The sequence below is a fragment of the Corythoichthys intestinalis genome, chromosome 21 (assembly GCF_030265065.1).
Source record: "Corythoichthys intestinalis isolate RoL2023-P3 chromosome 21, ASM3026506v1, whole genome shotgun sequence".
Taxonomy (NCBI): domain Eukaryota; kingdom Metazoa; phylum Chordata; class Actinopteri; order Syngnathiformes; family Syngnathidae; genus Corythoichthys; species Corythoichthys intestinalis.
The window spans coordinates 33,896,159-33,920,471 of NC_080415.1; the positions used below are offsets into that span (position 1 = coordinate 33,896,159).

The 24,313-nt window shown below is 39.9% G+C and overlaps 1 protein-coding gene across 1 annotated transcript in view; it reads right to left on the reverse strand.

Moving 5' to 3' along the window:
- Positions 1–24,313, reverse strand: part of atrnl1b (attractin-like 1b) — a 115,768-nt gene that overhangs the window by 50,285 nt on the left and 41,170 nt on the right. The window contains exons 19-20 of the mRNA XM_057825718.1: positions 24,160–24,253; positions 3,340–3,392 (exon numbers count right to left, since the gene is read on the reverse strand). Of these exons, the coding sequence (XP_057681701.1) occupies positions 3,340–3,392; positions 24,160–24,253 (147 nt within the window). The remainder of the gene's footprint in view (positions 1–3,339; positions 3,393–24,159; positions 24,254–24,313) is intronic.

Below are 24,313 nucleotides of genomic sequence, written 5' to 3' on the forward strand. Positions count from 1 at the left end.
GTGTCTAAATCATTTAACCCCCCAAAAAGTTGCTTCAATCAAAGAAAAAAATTATTTGAAAAATAAAATTGCCCCCCTGTCATTTTATTTTTTTGAAAATTATATGCAAAGCAAATGACTGTCTACGTTGCTAGTCACGTGATCTGTTCGAAAAATAATTTTTGCCCATTATAATTTTTTTTTTTTTTTTTGTTCATTTCATGTATTTTTGTTGCAGTTTTATTGCTTTACAACTTTTATATAGATAGGAAAGTCAATCCTGGTCCCCATAGCCCCCCCCCCTTAAAATCCGCTTATGACAGCGATGGATATCAGAACTATTAACTGGGATGGCTGGCTTTGAAAAATCACGTTTCAGTGCCATTAAGGTTTACTATGGTTTTAGTTAAATTATAAAATGAATGAAGCTGATTTAACAATAGGAAGATTGCTGATGTGCTTCCTTAGTTTTTTGACAAATTTGCCAAACTTACCGAGTCGTCAATGTAAAACCAGCAAATTTAAAAGTAGCTCTGGTTCCGCTATCACCGTCAACAGATTGAATTAGATCACGATTGACGCTAGCGCCTTCCAGTCCAAAAGGAATGGACGTCTATCCCCGTCAATAATATCCAGCGAGTTAATAATCAATTGCTTCATATTGCTACTGCTGCTACGTAGTAAAAAAAAAAAAAAAAAACAAACAAACAAAACAAAAAAATTACCGGTAATGAAGTTCATTTTAAACTATGCGCACATGTCGACTGTTATTTTTTTTGTTTTTGTTTGTTTGGACGTGTAAATCGAGTCGATTTCTGCCCAAAAATGCTTGCTCGCGTTTGAGTATCGCCTCGGTCGCAGTCATGAAAGCCTTTCCAGTGTTTTCTCGACGTAACAGAGAGCTGAAGAAGAGCAAGTGTCGCTGATGCGGAGAGGTTAAAAGAAGCTCAGGGCTTGAACTTCCCCACTTGGCGTCACGCGATGGCATTTCAAAAGGGGACAAAAGCTTGGCCGGAGCGCTGTTGTCTGACATGGGGGGGAATAAATAAACATATATGACGAGGCGTGAAGGGCACAAGCGCATTAACACAAAAGGCAACGGCAGTGACTGCAAAAATGTTATGTCACTCTGAGTTTAAAAACCCTATATTATATAGACTGTACATAGTATGGGTGTCACAAAAGATCGAAATGGTGATATATCGTGATACTTTGTATCTCAAAAGGTTATCGATATGCTCTTTCCATATTTTCTCTTGCCAAGATAAGAAGACAAATCATACCGTGTGTGTCTCAAAACAAGCAACGGGGAGACTGGAGAGGACACAAGTGGGAAAACATTTTGAAATGCCCACAGTCATGTGAAAAAATTAGGACATCCCATGAAATATTCAGTTCTTGATTAAGAAATGTTCACATATCAATGTCTGTTTTTGTTTTTCTTTATCTCTGGAAAAGAAAGTGATTTAATAGCAGCTAAACAACAAAATATCAACATTGTTTTACTCATTAAACCAGACCAAAGTCCGGCCCGGGGGCCAAATGCGGCCCGTGGTCAAATTTCATCCGGCCCCCAGCCTCCATCATAAAATCAAAACGTCTGGCTCGCACACAGACTTAATAAATTGGTCAGCAGTAGTACTACCAGCATATAAAGTAGCTTATACACTAAATGCTACTCCTCATTTACCCACTAAAAGACAGCAGCACTCTAAGCAACACTACCCCGTATTACCCTCTACTCCCAATTATCTAAAATGGCAACAATCAACAAAAAAAAGTTGATTGCGACGGCTGACGCTTCAAGGATAGGTGGAAATTTGACTATTTCTTCACTAAAATACGCAACAACTGTGTCTGCCTCATTTGCAAAGAGAGAGTCGCTGTTTTTGAAGAGTTTAGTGTGAGGCGATATTACCAAACAAGACACGCTGACATGTACAAGAAGATTACAGGGAAGATACGTAGCGAGAAATTGAAGCAACTTGAAGCTAGTTTAATTTTACAGCAGCTATATTTCGCAAGAGCCCGAGAGATGAAAAAGAAGGCCATAAAGGCTAGTTGCGAGATTGTTGAAATTATTAGTGAAAAAAAATAATAAAGCAAATGTGACACACCAAATGGCCTGCTAAAATTTGCTTAAATATATTGTTCTACTTAAAGGACGTCAGCCAAGATCGGCCCCCCACATTTTTACCACACCAAATCTGGCCCCCTTTGCAAAAAGTTTGGACACCCCCGCATTAAACCAAATATATCAACAAAAATGCATATTCTGTATATTCTTTCTGTAAGAGGGATCCACGGAGAGAAAGACTTGTGACTTTGTATATTGTGACTAAATATTGCCATCTAGTGTATTTGTTGAGCTTTCAGTAAATGATACTGTAGCCATGCCCAAATGCATGATGGGAAGTGCAACCATGACTGTGCGTAGTGCTACCAATTGATATATCTTCTCTGCGCTGGGCAATAACATAGGGTGTTAAGAAAAAGATCAATTACTACCTTGCTTCCCCACATTGCTTCCCACGATATTTCTAATCATAGGGAGAGGCACTGTAAGGCTTTAGCCAATTTAAAAAATGCTCCAAAGGTTGCCAAAATTCACTCTACTCATTTTACGCTGCCTTTTAGCTCTCTATATTGGTAAAACGGCGCCATTACAGATTGAGCGCGACAATGCGTGAGTGGGTTGTGCAGCACACGCATTAATTGCGATAAATATTTTAACGTGATACATTTTTTTAGAAAAATAATTACCGCCGTTTTCGGGATAAATTTCACAACCCTACCTTAAGCCTAAACTAAAGACTCTGGATGAGTGTAACATATTATGTCTGTAACGTTAAATACAATTAGAAAACGATTTAATTAAAAAAAATATATATATATATTGAAAAAAGGCATGTCCAATATTTTTTCGCCGATTCCGATACTTTGAAAATGACGTGATCGTGACATCTCTACTAATAAGCATTTTCGTCCAAAAGACCAAGACAAAAATTAAGGGCTGCCAAAAACAACACTGCTCCAAATAATAAATCTGATAATCAATTGTCAATTAATGGTGGCAGACTTTCTGTATACTGTACATCCAGTGACGTGATCCACTTTAAAACAACTCATCAACAAGAGTTTTAGCCCACGCGTAACCCGAGGGTGAAGGTCTCCTCCTCCCTCCCCTCCATTAGCTGCGATCAGTCACTCCTCGTCATGCGCTTGACATTTTCACGACGAGTCATTCTGTCGACGAAGCGGACCGAGCGTCAAGACGGCCCATCTGCCGCCCGACGGGAAGGGAAAAAGCCGCGGAACACTCGAGTGCTGCGTGTACTGCGTGTGCGCGAGTGTACTCACAGTAGCAGGTTCCTCTGAGTGGATTGCCAAGGTAACGGTTTTCAGAGTCACACCTGCAAAGAAGAAAGACACGATGAGCGTACAACAATTAGCGCATGATATCTTCTGTCTTTTTGTTCCTTTAAAAGAGTTCATTTCACGACCAAAATGACTCAAAAACTTGAGCGCTCCTTTACTGTATGCAAATCAGTGTCAAAAATAAGTGCCAAAGCAGGTGAATTATTGAAATCATTTGCATAATTGCAATTCGCCATCATAATACAGACGTCAAGCCTTTTCCTCATGAAGTGACAGAAAGCTTTTTCTCCATAGCCAAATGACTCAAGTCGATAAAATGCTAAATATTAAGGTGATTGTTCTAATATTTTTAGATGATGGTGAGAAAGCATGAGTCAAAATGGACGGACAACAGTGCGCAGTTTTCCGACATTGACTCATTCACTGCCATTGACAGTCATAGACATCAAATCCAATTCTACTGGATCAACTGGACCGCCGATGGGAACCTGTGAGTTAAGATTCATTAACTTTTTAACGTTTTGAACTACTCTACGACATGATAACAAATGAGTTGATTCATTTCGAGTTGCAAAAATTACCGCTATCAAATTATTGTTCGTACATCTTTAGTTTATGTTTTACACAGTGATTAGGGTTGAGCATCGTTTGAAATTGAACGATTCCAGTTCCAATTCCAATTCCACGTTTCGATTCCGGTTCCGAACGATTCCCGATTCCGATTCTTTTAAGAGGCAGGGTAAAAAATAAATAAATAAATAAAATACAGGGTCCAAAAAATGCCATAGTTTATATTAAAGTTTTTTTTTGTTTTGTTTTTAATCAAATTAACTTCTCACAGGGCTAATTATAACTTGTATATAAGTCTTTAAACTCAAGCAATTTTTTTTCCGCTCGGCGGTCAGGGCATCGAAACAAGGAATCAAATTTTAAAAATTCGAACGATTCTGGGAGCATTGGAGTGTTACAACCGGTGTTCTGCCAAAATCTTCCACATCGGTGAAACGTCCTACATTAGTCGAATTTGACACCCAAAGTACTACCGTGCGCTCTAAACTTGTTTTGTTTAGATGCATACAGGCAGAACGTACTAAAAAATGCCTTAAGAAAATACTTAAATGTAGTAATATCAAATAAGGACTGTTTAAATACACTACGTGACTAAAGGAGTCAACTGGTTCAAAGCCAACACAAAAAACAATGGTTGAAAGTATAAGAGGGTAATACATGCAAAAAGTATTTATGAGGCAGTGAAAAGGTTCTAAAAAACTAAATAAAAACAAAAATAGTGAGTACTTGCCACTTCTAAACGATGTGCGCATGTGTGCGGATGTTTGCGCAAGCGCGCTGAGCATTGTGTAGGACGTTTCACCGCGTAGTAAGGAATGGCCGAACGAATGGTTCCCATCAATGCTTGATGCCCAACCCTAATAGGGATCCCTCGGTATTTCGCACTTCAAACATCGTGCCCTCAGTCAATAGCAGATTTTTTTCCCCCAATTAAAAAATAAATAAATAATAAATACAGATGACGTCGCAAGCCGATAACGTAGTCTCACTCTCCCTACTGCTGCTCTTTGTTGGTCAGGCAGTGCACTGGAATTGCTTATTAAAGTTAACGATGATTTACAGACGTTAAGGTTTGATGTTGTCACAGATGCTTGGAAGCCGAAGCTTCAAAGTACCACATGCGTCAATCATTGCATAACTTGTTAAACAGTTGCTGTGGCAACTCTGTGTGTAAGTGAGCATCTTGAGCGGATTTGAGTGGACTCACTCAATGAAGCATTTGATAAAGACAAGCAATTTTCTACTTTACTCTTGGTTAAAAATAATTCGGTGGGAGAGTAACATGTTTAAAACTCATAATTATTATATTTTAAGTGCTCAAAAACCATTTATTAAAATATATATATACCGTATTGGCTCGAATATAAGACCGCCCTGATTACAAGACGACCCCCTCTTTTTCAAGACTCAAGTTTGGAAAAAAAAAGACTTTTTGAAAACCAAATTAATTTTTATACAGAAAATAATTACAATACATCTGAAACAAATGATTATAACAACATATTTGAGAGAAAAAGCATGTTATTTTGCCTCATTCGAATCTTAATATCTGAACATTTAAATATGTAAACTAAAGTGCAATCACATTCATAAATCAATGGCTTCTGGTTTTTGAAATGTAAATAAACCAATTTATTGTGATAAAACAACAAAATTGCAATAACTGCATTAACCATCAAAGTGAAGTCTAACTGTAGCTGTAGTCTTGAAACAAATCTGAATAAGGAAAAACATTGCAATAAAATAATGCAAACTGGTTAAACTTGAGAGTAGCTGAGATCTGTCATGACAGAACATCGCTTCAATGATATCTGGCGCCATCTAGCATTGTGAATGGGTATAATGTCTAGATCGCGAATATAACATGACCCCCACTTTTCCAGTCTTATTTCGATGCAAAAAAACACCGTCTTATATTCGGGCCAACACGGTATATACATTAAAAAAAAATTTAATTATACTTTTGGGAAAAAAATGTTTAAAACCATGTCTTATATGTATCTCTTTTCAATGCTAAATCTGAATAAATACATTGAACACACGCACAAAAATGAAAGAATTTTATTTTTCTCACTTCGTGGTTTTTCACTTATCGCGGTGGGTTCTGCTCCCCATTAACTGCGAAAAACGAGGGATCACTGTACACAGGCAGTCCCTGAGTTACGAACGAGTTCCGTTCCTATGCTGGCAACGTAAACCGAATTTCCGCATAAGTCGGAATTAACCCTTTAAGTACCCCAAAATAACTATCCAAAAAAGTCCAAAAGAATTGTATTTTATTTATGATGGAGGATACACTGCCCTCTGGTGGAAGCGTTGGGTTGGTCTGGCTGGACTGACTGGTTTGGCCCACATAAGGCTGTAAGTTGTTTCAGCTAACATATGTTTGTGTATGCATTTGTAATCAAGTTTACAGCTATAGTTTGTGAAGTTATGTGTGAGCATTTGCAATTAGAATTGTAAATACGTTAGCATTCGTAGCATTTAAGCTAACAGACTTTTGTAAGGCAAATGAGGCTAATTTAATCTAGTGAATTTACACTTCGATCAGACTAGATGGACGTTTGAACACCATTTGTTTTGTGTCAAATGTTTTATTGTTAAAATGTGTGGTGTTCTGAACATAAGTGTATATATGTGTGATACTGCTTTACAAATTTTCAAAAGTGAAGGAAGTAGAAACCTTAAGAAAAGCACTTCACGTTTAGGGAGCACAGAACACATCATATTAATTAAGTAAAGTTAAAAAAAAAAAAAAAAACGATACTGTGAGGTACAATGAGGTACTGTTCATGAGAAAAAAAAAAATGGAGACAAAATGGCGGACAAGACATTAGCGTTGTAAAGTCGAATACGTTGTAACCCGCAGACTACCTGTATATTAAAATGGTTTCAAAATTTGAAGGCATTGTGTTTACTTCTATCAAAGACATAACCACTGGATTTTTTCCCCCTAAAATTATTACCCGGCCCCGCCCCCCAAAAATTAATTTTCTTATTGATTAATCGAACATGTACATACAGTATCTAGATCTGTCATCACTTGATTGAAAATGGCGTCGGTTCGCGCATGCACAGTAGCAATGCGGCGCGATCCGGTAGCCCGTCACGATCGGGTAGTGACAGAGCGTACTACGTAGCTCTTCAATGCATTAAATATTTCACAAAAGAGCGGGAAAAAAATATCTAATTCATCATTGTCAGCATTAAAAAAAATAACATCACATCGTTCTAAATTAGGCATTATATTGGAATTCTCAAGCTTTTAATATTGTTGCTTAATTGAGTGTTAGCAATGTAATTTTAGACCTTGCCTACACTGTAAATAAAGTGATAACTCTTGAATGGAGTAATCAGGAAATGGAAAATATCCATTCACGCACGTTGCTGCATTTTGTTTATCGGTCCAAGTTCTCGAACTTCAAATTGGAAAGACAATGAGGCCATAATCAGCCTGCAATTAACATATGGCCTGAGTCAAATGACTGTAAACTGAGGGCCAATTAATCTATGAACACCGCTAATGAGTGTCCAAACTCCAGGGGCTAAAAATGGGGCGCGAGAAAAGAGGGAAAAAAACGGCGCTGGATGGACAATTACAGAATTGTTTGCCTCGAAGCCATTGTTGTTGTTTGACAGACGTTCTAGTTTTCCAGCCCGAGGCGTCTGTGCGGCATCTCGCAAAAACGCACGCACGCACCATCTGAACGGCAAAGATGGAAAGTCGCATGACTAAATGTGAGTGAGACAAGCGTGTAAACGATGACGGGCGTACTTGCGAGATCGCGTGGCTATCCGAGAGAATTCCACGGCGTTTGAGTCACTTAACAGAGCTGAAATTTCGAGGAAAACTTCGAGCGAAGTTTTATTCACTGGCTGACATTGACGGTGATAGACGTCTGATTATTTGATGTGAAAATAAAATGCCCCTAAATTAACAGCGAGATCGTCCACCCACCCACTTCAAATGAATTGGACGTTGACGAGTGATAAACTCCATTCAGTTCACAGCAGAAGGATAAAAAGACCACGTTTGTCTGTTTATTACTTGTATGGTAAATTATTGTAGAATGATTACCATGACCCATACTTTGGTAGTTGTAATATCGCCATATTGTGAGATCGTTGTTATCGTAAGCCTTATATCGTATTGTATCGTGAGCTACCCAGAGGTACAAAGCCCTAATATCAGAATCAGAATAGCTTTATTGTCATCATACAAGTGTACAATGAGATTGCAGGGAGCTTCTCCTTTACAGTGCTAAAGTAGTAAGTTAAAAGGAGTCTTAAAAATATACAAAAAAGACAGTTATATACAGTGAGGAGAAGTACAGTGGGGAGACTTGTTCTCCCCACTGTATTTGCACCCCTTGTGATTTTGCAAGTTTACCCTCTTAGAAAAACAGGTAGAGGTCTGAAATTTTAATCATCGTTGCATTTCCACAAATAGAGACAATCTTGGGGAAAAAAAATCCGAAACTCACATTGTATGATTTTTCAATAATTTATTTGTAATTTACTGGGGTTCATAAGTATTTGTCCCCCTGAGAAAATCAGTGCTCATATATAGTGCAGAAGCCTTTGTTTGCAGATGTCTGGTGCTTTCTGTAGTTCCTGAAGGTGATATTACCTTTTCTCGTAGGCACCGTCTAACTGTATACATTACTCTAACACACCCAATATAAAATGAATAGCACTTATACCATAGTTTAAGGAAAAGAAGCAGAATATAGGGCAAAAAAGATACACGACGCCTTCTTATCATGGGAGCCCAATGTGTGCGTCATGAGCAAGACTGACGCACCAACTCTCGCAATCAGTTCTCCCGGACAGTCCAGAACAAATGGCGGGACGCTCTGTACCAACACAAGGAGCACCGGAGAACGCCCGATATCCAACTGAAAACACAACTGACAAGACTCCAAGAGCACCTATGACGCTGAGGTGGCAAAATCCACAACTTGTTGCCCGGACAACAGTAACTCCCAAATCTTCCTGTCCAATCCACAAACGGGCAATAATTCCAAACACACCCTTCTTCCAGCCCACGGCCCGCCACACGAGAGCCTTACAAGACTATGTTTAACTAAGCGTGGTCATTTTTTTCTTGGGAACCTTTTGTTGACTTCTAATACGGTGACCTTGGAACGAGTTGTCCTCCTCGACTGGGACTCTGCCTGTTCGCCTTTCTGTTTGATATCTGTCGATCCGAATAAATTGTCAACTTGCTCTCGGTGAGCCTTCTTTAAACCTTTCAAAATTGAGTCAGTACAAAGGGTTAAGACTAAGGTGAACGCGCGGGGTTTCCCTTCTGGCCGGATTGCCGGGGTCTCGTCGACCTGGCTCGTTGAATCTGCTCCAGCGCAAGTCCGGTGATTCGGCTGGCGTGATTCCGACGGTCTGGCTAGAATGTCAGATTCCTTCAATCATTACCCGGTTTTCACATATGGAAACAGGGATTATGGCCCACTCCTCCACACAAATCTTCTCTGGATCTGTCAGGTTTCGGGGCTATCGTTGAGAAACACAAAGTTTCAGCTCCATCCAAAGATTTTTTAATGGACTGAGGTCTGGAGACTGGCTAGGCCACTCCAGAACCTTGATATGCTTTTTACACAGCCACTCCTTGGTAATTGGCTGTGTGCTTCGGATCATTGTCATGTTAGAAGATCCAGCCACAGCTCATCTTCAAGTCTATGACTGAAGGAAGCAGGTTGTATCTTATAATCTAACGATACATTTCACCAGTCATCCTCTGCTCTATACAGTACAGTTGTCCTGTTCCCTTCTGCCGAAAAGCACCCACAAAACATGAGGTTTCCATGCCCATACTTCACAGTGGGGATGGTGTTCTTGGGATTGTACTAATCCTTTTTTTCCCTGCACAGACGACGAGTTTGCACCAAAAAGTTCTACTTTGGTCTAATCTGACCACATGACTTTCTCCTCTGATCCCTCTGTATCATTCAGATGGTCCCTGGCAAACTTCAGATGGGTCTTCACCTGTACTGGCTTCAACAGGGGCACCTTCTGAGCAACGCATGATCTTAAAACATTGCACCGTGTTCTACTGACAGTAGCCTTTGAAACTGTGCATCCAGCTTTCTTCAGGTCATTGACCAGCTCCTGCTATGCAGTTCTAGGCTAAGCCCTCAATTTTCTCATCATGAGCGATGCCCCACGAGGAGAGATTTTACATGGTGCCCCAGTCCGAGGTAGATTATCAGTCTTGTTTAGCCTTTTTCATTTTTTAACAATACTGCAACTGTTGATTTATTGTCACCAAGCTGCTTTCTGATTGTCCCATAGCCTTTTCCTGCTTTGTGGAGCTTAACAATTTTGAGATTTTGACGGTATGATAACCTTCGGCAAAAATACCGCAGTTTCATGGTATCACGGTATTGCAATTCCTTTGTAAATTGGAACACCAACATTAATATAACATTAAAATAACTGGACTTTAACAATATATGATCAAATTTATTTTATGTAAAACCACTACTACTATTAATATTAATTATTTGAATGTTAATGGCGAGCAGGAGGCAGAGCGCGCGTGTATGACTCGTATTACTATTTACACAGTAAACACAAAAAAACACACTATGTCTATTATGAAAATGTTAGTTTGACTTTGAAATGATGTGTACAGTGACGGAAAACTTTACAAAAGTAGGCTACTTGTAGAGAGGAAACTAGTTAGCCATCTTGGCATGCTAACTAGCCACGTTATCTGCCTCGTTAACAAGCGCACGTTACAGTATTTGTTTTACCATCGCTAGACACACGAAACACGCTGGAGTGAACTCTCGTAGCTGGTGGGAAACGTTCATGACAGCGTTTACTTACCTTAAATTTTGTGTAAAGTGACGGATGAGGTCACGTAAATGTTGGAGGTGTTGCTTCCCATGACAGTATAGTATTATATACTATGTATTGTATTGCACGTGGATTTAGTTGATAAATAAATGAAAAAATAGAAAATATATGTGTTTGTATAAAAGTGACCATACAGTACATACTGTATATATTGCATCTGTATATGAATGACTCACGTCGCTTGCCTTTCATCAAGGTTAAGCATCTCTTCCCACAACCCTAAACAAGATGAGCAAGCTAGAAAATGAATGGGAGGACACATGCTATATTCATTTGTGTAAGTGCATCTCATCACATTTTGAATCAATGCAACGCCGTAATTATGAGCGGCAACATATGGCACGCGCTCCTCTTCACCTGTGATTTCCCCTACGATGCATCACTTCTATTCAAGCATTTACGGATTTAATCATCAACAACACACTCTTCACCTTGATGCACTTTAACCCGCTAGATGGGTTATTATTACATCCCATCACTATACAAGCGTGCGCTCCGATGTGCTAAAAAAGACCATTTAAGCGAGTGAATAGCCATTCGGGTCATGCGGCGGTGTCACGCTTGCTGTATTTTATGAGTTGTTAGGACGATAAGGCACAATCAGAGGCTCGTGGAGGAGGGGAGGCCACTCAGCTGAACAGGGGACGAGCGTTATTACACTCAAGGTGGCACTTAGGAAGCTTTAAGGGCAACTGCATGCACTTTTATGCGGTAGTTCTTGGAATTCTACTAGATTGAACAATGCTGCTAATCCATCATCAAATAAATCGACACCTACTTTGAAAGTGGAATCGTTACGAGATATTAGTGCGGCAACAACTAATCGATTAACTCGAGTGATCCGATAGAAAAAAAGCTTTGAATCGATTTGGGTGGACACACTGCCTTCTAGTGGCAACAGTGAACATGACATAACTCATTTAACATAGCTGAATCCAGCTGCTCCCTGTTAAGACAACCACAAGGTAAGTTTTTGTTTGAACTAATATGTTTTTTATGCATTCATGATTTAGTTTGTAGGTATATTTGGCCATTTTTTGTGGGAATATGTGATTGAATCATTTAAGAACATTGTTAGATTAAAAAAAAAAAAAAAAAAAAAAGCATTTTATAGCATTTAAGCTAGCGGGCTTTTGCTATGCAAGTTAGTCAACTGTTCTTTTGTTGTACTTAAATCCTCATTTATTTATTTACTTTATACCGTTTCGGGCTTACTACTAAAATAATCGATAGCTGCAGCACTACGAGACATTGTTTAGCTAAAATTGTGCGACTCCTCTTTGTTCAAAAAGAAATGTTTGCATGAATTACTCAATTTGCACATCACATGACTAACACAAGACCGAAAATTGCTACGATGCAGGTCAAATACACATACAATAACACATTCACACATTGTGTACTGACGGAAACTATTGAAAAAATATGTGAAAAAATTGTTCGTCGACGAAATATTTTCGAAAACAAAATTGTTACACACACAGCTAATATTACTGTTAACACTGACTGATGCTGGGCTGCTATAGGTGTGTAAACACTAGCGGTGCAACGGTTTGCGGTTTAAAGCCGAACCGTACGGTTCGCCCTGTACGGTTCAATACGCCTTTATGAACCGCGCCTTTTCGGTTTTGAAATTAATGTATTCCGAACGCTTGTGGAATGAATTGATCGAGCTCTGTGTGCCTGTGTGTGACATGAAGCACCTCTGTGGAGAAATTCCCACCCCGCAAGTAAATGTCGGATCGCTGTCAAGCACCTGTGTAATAGAGGCCGAGTAACGCCCTCTCTCGCTTACGAGTGAAGTGAAAGTGAAACAAAAAAGAAAACAAATAGCTATGGCGAGCGGAGGAGTGGAGAGACCGAATTTTGAGAAAGCACCGGCTTCTTTCAAATCTGCGGGGTGGCAACATTTTGGTTTCCCCGTGGACTACAATGCGGAGGGAGAGAAAATATTGAAGAAGAAAAAAATTGCAAGCATTGCTCAGCGCTTGTTCCCCATGCTAATGGCAACACTTTAATAAAATGACTCCGGCAACTCACCCGGCATCACCCACAGACATCACTTTCTCAGGGTAGGACAACCCCGGGGATGACACCAGTGAAAACACACGGCGGGCTTCGTTAATTTATTTGCAACGCTTGACCCGCGTTACATTGTTCCCTCGCGGACATATTTCTCCAACAACGTAATCCCCGACATTTATGAAATGGCACGCAAAGCCATCGAAGATGATTTCGCTAAAGCACTTAGTTTCGCCCTGACCACTGATAGTTGGAAGTTGGACGTCCCGTGCTACAAAGTGCTACTACCGAACTGTTACAGTCCACTATAATTCATACATGTCAAATTTTACGGTCTCGTCGTAATTTGTACAAGTGCGCACTCATTTTTAAATGTCTACGCCGTACGTTTTTCGTGCATTACGTTTTTTTTTTTTCATCCGTTCGGATTTCGTCACCGTTTCTGCAACGGGACAATGCGTTGTTTGAATGACGCGAGAAAAGTCAGAGACTCGGAGAGGGAAGAGTGTTTGTTGAGACACTGTAGCAAACGCGATGCTAGGCTAGGTGGCTCTAATATTACCTGACTTAGCCGACAACATACAATCTACGCCTAGATATCTCATGCATATGGAACTACATGCGAAATGACAGACTCGGTAGCGTTAGTAAACAGCCGCCATTTTAGGGCAGGAAACCTCTCAGAAAGGCTCTGTTGTAGTAAACCTTACGAGCGAACCTAAACAACTTTTTATCTAAAATACTCCTAAATCGGCAAAATCTTGACTTGAGTCTATCTTTAACGGATGAAACAGTTTTAAAATTTTCACATGTCGAAAGTAGACAGAAGGGAACTAATGCAAAAACTTTAACGGTTGATTCACAACATTAAATGACCTCCAAACATAGCAAAGGTTACTATGTTTTTGGGTTTGTTTTTCTTTTTTTTTTTTTTTTTTTTTTTATTTTAATTAAAAAAATTTTTTTTTTAAAAATGAACGTTATCACCAGTTACTTTGCCAAGTAACTTTTTTACTACTGTGTATTTCAGTAGTCAGTCACTACACTAGCCAAAGAGCTAAGAGACATTTTAACAGTCGAAAATGTTTACATTTTAAGAGTTTATTTCATTTTTTTTTTAAAAGCAAAATAAAGGCAGTTTAAAAAAAAAAAAAAAAAACGCAAACCGAAACCAAAACTGTGATCCAAAACCGAGGTTCAAACCGAACCGTGGGCTAACTGAACCGTTGCACCCCTAGTAAACACCCCAGTAATGGCGGTCAACCACTACGGGGCGATATACACAAATCTCTATTCGATTAGTCCAATGTTGTTGCTACTTCAGCAGACTGCAAGGCAATGCTGATGCGCGCTGCCAACTACTGGACGGGAGTAGAAGTGTAGCCAATGAATTACTTGTTTCCACCAAAAACCGACATGTAAGGATCGATACAGTTCGGATTTTGAATCAATACGAGAATTGCGTGACGTAATTTCGTGATATATCACAGTCGATTTAAAAAATGGGGGGGTGGGTGACATTACTTTGCGTTTTTCTACATTTCGCGGTCGGTTGCGGTCTACATTCAGAGCGATAAGTGAGGGATTACTGTATTTGATTTGTAATCAACAAAATAATAAAATAAAATATAAATTGATTATTAAATAGCAAAAATCGTGATTTGTTAAAATTTTTATTCTGCGATTCCAGCCTATCATTCCTTTTATTTTGGGTTGGCGTTATTGTTTAGCTCGGACCGTGACCGCACGTTGATTAAATTAAGATACAGCGTAATGACGTCGGCCCGCAGTCGATGTGTGTGTGCGCGTGAGTCCGTGTGCCGATTAAATTAAGATACTACAGGGACGAGTTGCATTATATACGCGTCTCTGTTATATGAAATCCTGACTACGCATCCGGCCTTGCTTGTTAAACAGCCGGCTGATGCTCTCTTGACCTTTTAGATTCAGTGTTTAGATATTGTGTCATAGTGATACTTGATCATGTCACATAATACTCTGAAAGCATGCATTTAGTTTCATGGCGTGCATCGCTAAAAGCCGGCGCAGGGGGACTTGGGTACTTCCAGTCAAAATGGATTGGACGGCTATCGCAGTCATTTGTCATCAGAATACATTACTCTCAAAGGTATTATCAGTTTGCTAGTCGTTTAACCCTTCATATGTGAAGTCATTTTTTGGGGGTCATTAAAAAAATTGATTTTCTATATTAGTAATTATTATTGTATCGTTTTATCCTGTAATTATTAATAATAACCCAATGCTGATTATAATACAATAACAGTTTATTATTGTATTTTTCATCCTCCACTGCTGGAATGACAGCTGGAATTGTAACATGAAACAATGAATATCCCAACAATTCACCCCAATATCCCTGAGTGGTAAGCCTATTTTGATAGCTCATTTGCACCCTCGCATATTTTCATAACTCATTTGCACCCCATCAAAAAGCACTCCCAGCACTCAAGGTATGAATAAATTAATAACTCTCCTATTCACCCTAATTCCCCTGTCCAATTAATCCCAGATAGTTATGATGGCTTTTATCTGTAATATAGAGTGGTAGCATATATTGTTCAATTGTCAGATTAGGATGATATCATTCTTTGACAGTTCATTTGCACCCAATCAAAAATACTCATTCATGCATGAAAATATAATTACTGTTCAACACAAAATTCTTACACTTAAGCCCAGATAAATATGAGTTTTATCTGTCACTTATGGCGGGTTCATATTTTGAGAGCCCCTGTCAAATTATGTCACCCTCCTGTCAGATTTCACTACCTTCTATGGGTGGGAACTTCTGGGTAGCTCACGCTAGGATATGATTTGCAATACAAGGCTCACGATAACCATTATCTGGCAATACAACAATTATAGATATGACAGGTCAGGAAATCATTCTACGCTATTCTACTAGACAACTAATAAAAAGTTTTCACCCTCCTGCTGTGAATCGAAATGAGTTTATCACTAGTAGACTAGACATGTGCCGATTACCGGTTTCCAGGTATACCGTGGTATGAAAACGTCAAGGTTTGAAAACCGCAAAAAATTTCCGTCATACCATCTCTAATGTCTTAGCTATTTTTTAATGTTCTAAAAATGCATGGAGAAATCCTTCGCTTGCAGCTGAAAGGCTCAACCCTCCCCCACCGGTTGTTGCTCAGTGTCAGTGAGTCAGCTGTGCTACACGATGGCTGGTGGAGGTGAAACTCCTGAACTTTTTCCCCATTTGAAGAAAATGAAATCGTTTGTATGGGAATTCTTCGGCTACAGAAAAGTTAATGATGGCCGCGGCTTAAAGGAGGAGGGCCAACAGACATGTAAAACATGTTTGCTGGGGGGGCTGCCGAGGAGGCAATACTTCCAATATGATTTCACATTTATATAGACCCTACTCACCTACGTCACAAAATGACGTGTGGCTGTATCTGGCCGCCATATTGTCCGTATTTTAAAGACTTATTCTCATTGTTTTCAATTAGTGGTGCAAGTTATAGAGCAATTCATGGAAGCCCCGGTGTTATCTAACACTGTAAACTCATTGGATGCGTTGCATAAAAGGCGTTATGTGGAAAAGCTTCAGTTTATCCATTCGCCAGATCCATATTTGATGCCTAAATCGATGTTTTTCGACCCGCTGTCTTCGCCATCATTGCCTGACATCTGCTAGCTACCCTGATATTTACAACTATCTTGTCCACACAAAATCAGCCTATTCTCACGAATGTTTGAAAAACTTTAAGAGCTTGGAGGCTTATAAATACTTCGTTGCTGGTTGGGTGAAACAGGTCCTCGTCCACGAAAATTCGGCAGGAATCTATCGTGTGCTCGGGAAGGTGAGTTACGAAATTTTCAATTCAAAATCTTTTGTTCTTGCTAACATCCACTGTCAAGTCTAATGTATTTCATGTCATTTGTCAATGGAGCTAGGGCTTTTAATGTTTATATGGTTTAGCGATAGCACTCTCACTACATACATATATAATATGTAATAAATATGAAGTGCGATAGCACTACTCCAGATTGTCCCTAGTTGAATTTATTTTTTGGCTTTTGACCTCAATAGTGAAACTGTAAATTAATTGTATGACAACTGTCTGATTATCCCCTTATAATTATATATTTTCAGGTAGTTCATTCACAACGTCTGAGTGTATGTTGTCGGTGATTAGCCTAGCAATGATCTTAATTGTGGTTGTCAGCCCAAAACCCTCTAAATATATTAAATGCATCTTACCAGATATAAAATGACTACTACATAATCTGTGGTAGTCGTTTGGAGCCCAGTTTTCTCGTCGAATTGCAGCAGTCAATCTCGGTCTCCTCTCCGGGTCTCTCGGAATACGGTAAAACTTCAAGTCTCTCCGTCTATCTTCTCTGTTTTTGCAACCGACCGCCACACACGACTTCACCATTTTGATTATTAATGTTAACGAGCAGAAAAACACGCCATAATAGGAGGAATTTACGAAGCGCTAATGCATTAACATGACGAGTATACGGATAACATGGCGCGGGGGCGTGGCTGTGACGTCACGTGAGTAGGGTCTATAGAATTAAAGGTAAACATTGTCAAGAATGTTTTCACCAGCTACCAGAGTTAACTCCAGCGTGTTTAGTGTGTCTAGCGGTGGTAAAACGTGTTTTTTTTCCCTCTCTGGGGACTGTCTGTGTTGAGAAAGAAAGTAAATAGTTCAACAGTTCAATAGTTTAGTTATGTGTAAATAAAGTGTTACTTTGCGATCAAAAAGCTTTGTCTTGTTGTTTGTTATTTTGTAGAATGAAAACATTATTAAGATGTTTGGGATGTCACAAACGCGAAAAATAGCTGCGTTAAAGTCAGTTATGTTTGAAATGTATGCTTTTACAAAAAGCTCAATTTCTGTGTTTTCATCAGAAATTGGAAAATTGCTCAAACTAAGCTATTTTCTAATGCTGATTTCTAAAGAATTGAAAAAGATATGAACTTTTTTTCTGTTGAAAGAAGAGATCTTTCTTTTGGTGGATTCCATGTTTATATAGCAATAGAACAGAATTTTCTGTGGGCCTTGCAAAATCAGTCAAAATCCAGTAAAACGGCCGGGAGCGAAGGGCCTTGCTCCGGTGAAAATGTCTGGGACTGAATGAGTTAATGAATGCTTATGACAGATGTCATCTTGTTATTAACTCTATTTATATCGAGTCTGCATCTTTTACGTCCATTTTAAAGTGACATAATTTGCCGGCTGAAACTTAATGACATCTGTAATAAGCATTCTTTAATTCTCATGACAGGCCACTGTCAAACAAAGTGTTACCCAGATTGCTACTCTTTGTCAGATTTCACAATTGCTTGTAAAATTTTGCTACACATTCATCATATTAATACTTTCCCAGTCAGATTTCTCTACCCAACGTGCAACAATGACATCAATACTTTTTCGAAAAAGAACACAACCATGACTAATGTCCACATTAGTAAAATATGAACACCAACACACAACCCCCGCCCCCTTTTTTGTCCTCAACCCAGCATCCATTGCTTAACAGAACAATTGCGTCCTGCGCTAATGTCGCCTCACTTGGTTACGTCTATTACGCCGAGGCCTAATGGCATCGACGAGCACGCCCGCGAAAGACGCGGCACCCTTGTGCAGTTCTCTTTGTTTAAGGGAAAAAGGAGGAGCTGATTACAGGTAATGAGATAGCGGGAATGACATCAGCAAACAGCGCACGAATGCAACTGTTAATCAATACACAATTGGATGACAGTCCCAACGTGTAATTACTCTGGCGCGCTAATGTTTGAAGGTGAAAATGCATTTTGATTTAAAGATTAGATTCCTTAACGTCACTTTGCCGTGAAATAAAGCCGCTAGATAATAAGGATGCTAATCAGATTAGTGAGAAATGAGAGTTTAAAAAAAAAAAAAAAAGGAGGGAAAGCTTCCGTGTGTTGTATGTTCCTGGCTTGATTTTAATTGGATCATCAGTAATGGGCGGCAGGAAGCGTCCCAAATCTGGTACGAGGGCAGATGATTGGCCTGCTGGTGTCTGCTTTGCTTTCATATCGCAGTCACTCATTTGGAGCGACGGGAAGCCACCACATGGACAAAACATCTGGGCAAAACTGGACGTGCAACATTGTCTTTTCTTTCTTGAAATCAAGATAGAAGATCACTGTCAGCCCTCTCAGCCCAAATGGATTAGGCATAAATCCCTATCAGCTCATTTAAGAAATAGCATTAAAGTGTATACAGTGGGGCAAATAAGTATTTAGTCAACCACCAATTGTGCAAGTTCTCCTACTTGAAAAGATTAGAGAGGCCTGTAATTGCCAACATGGGTAAACCTCAACCATGAAAGACAATGTGGAAAGAAAAAAAAAAAAACAGGAAATCACATTTTTAAAGAATTTATTTCCAAATTAGAGTGGAAAATAAGTATTTGGTCACCTACAAACAAGCAAGATTTCTGGCTGTCAAAGAGGTCTACTTCTAACGAGGTCTAACAAGGCTCCACTTGTTACCTGTATTAATGGCATCTGTTTTAACTCATTATCGGTATAAAAAACACCTGTCCACAACCTCAGTCAGTCACACTCCAAACTCCACTATGGCCAAGACCAAAGAGCTGTCGAAGGACACCAGAGACAAAATTGTAGACCTGCACCAGGCTGGGAAGACTGAATCTGCAATAGGTAAAACGCTTGGTGTAAAGAAATCAACTGTGGGAGCAATTATTAGAAAATGGAAGAAATACAAGACCACTGATAATCTCCCTCGATCTGGGGCTCCATGCAAGAGCTCACCCAGTGGAGTCAAAATGATAACAGAACGGTGAGCAACAGAAACAAAGGCTACTATCAGTAACACAATGCGCCGCCAGGGACTCAAATCCTGCACTGCCAGACGTGTCCCCCTGCTGAAGCCAGTACACCTCCAGGCCCGTCTGCGGTTTGCTAGAGAACATTTAGATGATCCAGAAGAGGACTGGGAGAATGTTTTATGGTCAGGTGAAACCAAAATAGAACTTTTTGGTAGAAACACAGGTTCTCGTGTTTGGAGGAGAAAGAATACTTAATTGTATCCGAAGAATACCATACCCACTGTGAAGCAAGAGGGTGAAAAAAATCATGCTTTGGGGCTGTTTTTCTGCAAAGGGACCAGGACGACTGATCTGTGTAAAGGAAAGAATGAATGGGGCCAAGTATCGAGAGATTTTGAGTGAAAATCTCCTTCCATCAGCAAGGGCATTGAAGATGAGACGTGGCTGGGTCTTTCAGCATTACAATGATCCCAAACACACAGCCAGGGCAAAAAAGGAGTGGCTTCGTAAGAAGCATTTCAAGGTCCTGGAGTGGCCTAGCCAGTCTCCAGATCTCAACCCCATAGAAAATCTGTGGAGGGAGTTGAAAGTCCGTGTTGCTCAACGACAGCCCCAAAACATCACTGCTCTAGAGGGATCTGCATGGAGGAATGGGCCAAAACACCAGCAACAGTATGTGAAAAGCTTGTGAAGAGTTACAGAAAACGTTTGGCCTCCGTTATTGCCAACAAAGGGTACATAACAAAGTATTGAGATGAACTTTTAGTATTGACCAAATACTTGTATTCCACCATGATTTGCAAAATAAATTCTTTAAAAATAAAACAATGTGATTTTCTGTTTTTTTTTTTTCCACATTCTGTCTCTCATGGTTGAGGTTTACCCATGTTGATAATTACAGGCCTCTCTAATATTTTCACGTGGGAGAACTTGCACAATTAGTGGTTGACTAAATACTTCTTTGCCCCACTGTATGTTACTGTGCGCTCTGGTGAGTCTATCACTATCAGCGGCAGCCAATGAGTTAAAAGCCCCTCCGTGTGTCCATTCTGCTTACAAGTGGGAAAGTGGGCTGCTAAGTGGGGACGCTCCAGCCACACCGGGGGCAAAACTGACCCTGTCAGCAGTAATCATGCTTGAGGTGCACTTTTTGACCGACAACCGTTTTCTCTCTTCCAGCAGGAAGGTGGGGGAAGCAAGAATTCAACTTTAAGACCCCAGTCAGGAAGGGCGGCCTATCTCCAAAAGGTCACACAATCTCCGCCAATGACAGCGCCATAAAAAAAAAAAAAAAACAATTAGATGCAAATGTAGCTCTGAGGTTATCCTCGCAATACAAGTGGCGCTCTTTTGGCTTTCAACTTTGATTACGCAATTAGGAGAAAAAGGTGAGTGAAAGTCAGCAAGCTTTAATGTGATCCAAATCCCATTAATTTCCCCTTAATGTGTGTATGCTTATCTGTAGTGTCCTTCTGACTTCTCCTTGACAGTTAAAATGACTCATTGAACCCTTGGCAGACCCACGGAAAGATGGTACAAAGTCGGGGTTCCAAAATGTCAACTCATTTGCGCCGCCCTCTGATTATCTTTTTTTTTTTCATGTTGCGCTACTAATCATTCTGTTTGATTTCATTAACTCAATGCCAATAATCGACAGCGCGAAACGTCCGGGCGACAAACTAATTGAAATTTGCAACAGAACGATAAAATGAACCACGTGATTTGACACCTACCACTGGCAATGGCAATCAGTGAGTTAAAACACAAACCCTGAGGCATGTTTTCAAACTGCCTCTGGTCTTTGACGGCTTAGAGAAGATTGGACCCATCCCATGGCAAAGAAATTTTGTGGGGTTTTTTTGTTGTGGTTTTTTTTATATGTCTGAAGCAGCTTGACTGCAAATTTCAAGCTTGTAGCCAAAAGTAATGACACAAAATGTCCAGTGGAGGGCAGCGATGCACCATTTGTTCCCAGCTAGTGCTGGACAATGCAACAATATCTATTGCCAAAACGATATAAAATGTTGTATTGAAATTTTACATGTCTATCATCGTTATTGCCATAAAGGCCTGTACCTGCTATGCACATTTTTGCGCTGACATGATGGATTCTGCACGTCCCCCTGCCAACTGTTAGTGAGTAATGCATGCAAGACAAATGAACATAACAACACATGTACTATATTTTCCGGACTGTAAGGCTAGGTTCATACTGCAGGTCTTTATGCAAAATTCCGATTTTTTTGTAATATGTTTTTTTTGGGAGTGCCTGTTCAGACTGCCTTTGTCAATTGAGCCCATTCAAGAATTTTGTCATGCGCACTGATTCACAGTCCGACCCGCTGAGCATGCGCAGAATCATCAAAACAAATGACTACACATGCTGGCTTTACATCATTCCAAGGTGATCACATTTTGATTTCCAAAGCGGGAACACAAATAACAGACATTAACAATCGCTGTTTAGTCTTATTTTCAATGTTTATATGGATTGATATATAATGTCTTAATGTCTGGACATTTAAATATGCAAACTAAAGTGCAATCACATTCGTAAATGAATGGGCTTCTGGTTTGTGAAATGTAAATAAACCAATCTATTGTGATAAAACAACAAAATTGCAATAACTGCATTAACCATCAAAGTGAAGTCTAACTGTAGTCTCGAAACAAATCTGAATAAGGAAACATTGCAATAAAATAATGCAAACTGGTTTAACTTGAGAGTAGCTGAGATCTGTCATGACAGAACATCGCTTCAATGATATCTGGCACCATCTAGCGTCATGAATGGGTATAACGTCTAGACGGTGAATAAAACACGACCCCCACTTTTTCAGTCTTATTTCAATGCAAAAAACACCGTCTTATATTCGGGCCAATACGGTATACAGATGTGGTCAAAAGTTTACATACACTTGTGAAGAACATAATGTCATGGCTCTCTTGAGTTTCCAGTTATTTCTACAACTCTGATTTTTCTCTGATAGTGATTGGAACAGTGATCAAATCTGCTGGGTCAAAAATATACATACAGCAGCGCTAATATTTGGTAACATGTCCTTGGCCATTTTCACTTCAATTAGGCGCTTTTGGTAGCCATCCACAAGCTTCTGGTTGAATCTTTGACCACTCCTCTTGACATAATTGGTGCAGTTCAGTTAAATTTGATGGCTTTCTGACATGGACTTGTTTCTTCAGCATTGTCCACAAGTTCTCAATGGGGTTTAAGTCAGGACTTTGGGAAGGCCATTCGAAAACCTTAATTCTAGCCTGATTTAGCCATTCCATTACCACTTTTGATGTGTGTTTGGGGTCATTGTCCTGTTGGAATTCCCAACTGTGCCCAAGACCCAATCTTCGGGCTGATGACGTTAGGTTATCTTGAAGAATTTGAAGGTAATCCTCCTTCTCCATTGTCCCATTTACTCTCTGTAAAGCACCAGTTCCATTGGCAGCAAAACAGCATAATACTACCACCACTGTGCTTGACGGTAGGCATGGTGTACTTGGGGTTAAAGGCCTCACCTTTTCTCCTCCAAACATATTGCTGGGCATTGTGGCCAAACAGCTCGATTTTTGTTTCGTTTGACCACAGAACTTTCCTCCAGAAGGTCTTATCTTTGTCCATGTGATCAGCAGCAAACTTCAGTCGAGCCTTAAGGTGCCTCTTTTGGAGCAAGGGCTTCCTTCTTGCACGGCAGCCTCTCAGTCCATGGAGATGCAAAACACGCTTGACTGTGGACACTGACACCTGTGTTCCAGCAGCTTCTAATTCTTTACAGATCTGCTTTTTGGTGATTCTCGGTTGAATCTTCACCCTCCTGACCAATTTTCTCTCAGCAGCAGGTGATAGCTTGCGTTTTCTTCCTGATCGTGGCAGTGACAAAACAGTGCCCTGCACTTTATACTTACAAACAATTGTTTGCACTGTTGCTCTTGGGACCTGCAGCTGCTTTGAAATGGCTCCAAGTGACTTTCCTGACTTGTTCAAGTCAATGATTCGCTTTTTCAGATCTATGTATGTATATTTCTGACCCACCAGGTTTGATCACTTTTTCTGTTAACCCATAATAAAGTCATAAAATAACCAAACTTCATGAATGTTTTTTGTGACAAAGAAGTATCTGTTCCAACCCATCGGAGAAAAATCAGAGTTGTAGAAATAACTGGAAACTCACGAGAGCCATGACATTATGTTCTTCACAAGTGTATGTAAACTTTTGACCACAACTGTATATTATAAAAATGCTATACGTTGTATAGAAATTCTATGAAAATGAACTCTATCCAATTCAGATGGATTGGACATCTAACGCCGTCAACCGCAAGATGTGAGTTAGTGAAAGAATCGAAGCATTTTGCTTTTCAAAAAGTAATGTACAGGATTTGGCAGCGAATGTGTGGTGGTAGTTAATAGATGTAAGCGTGTGTCAATGACTGATGCAAATTGCGGACAGCCATTGGAAAAGCTGCCCTGAGCCACAATTGTTGAGCGTGTCGAGTACTCACAGCTGGCACTGGTCCCCCTTGATGCCCTTGGTGGTGCAGAAGCACTTGCCAGTTAGCACCTGGCACATATTGGCGTGGCCGTTGCACTTACAGGCTGGACGGGGAGAGAGACAGGGACAGAATACAAAGAAAAAAGTAAGAGAAAGACAACTAA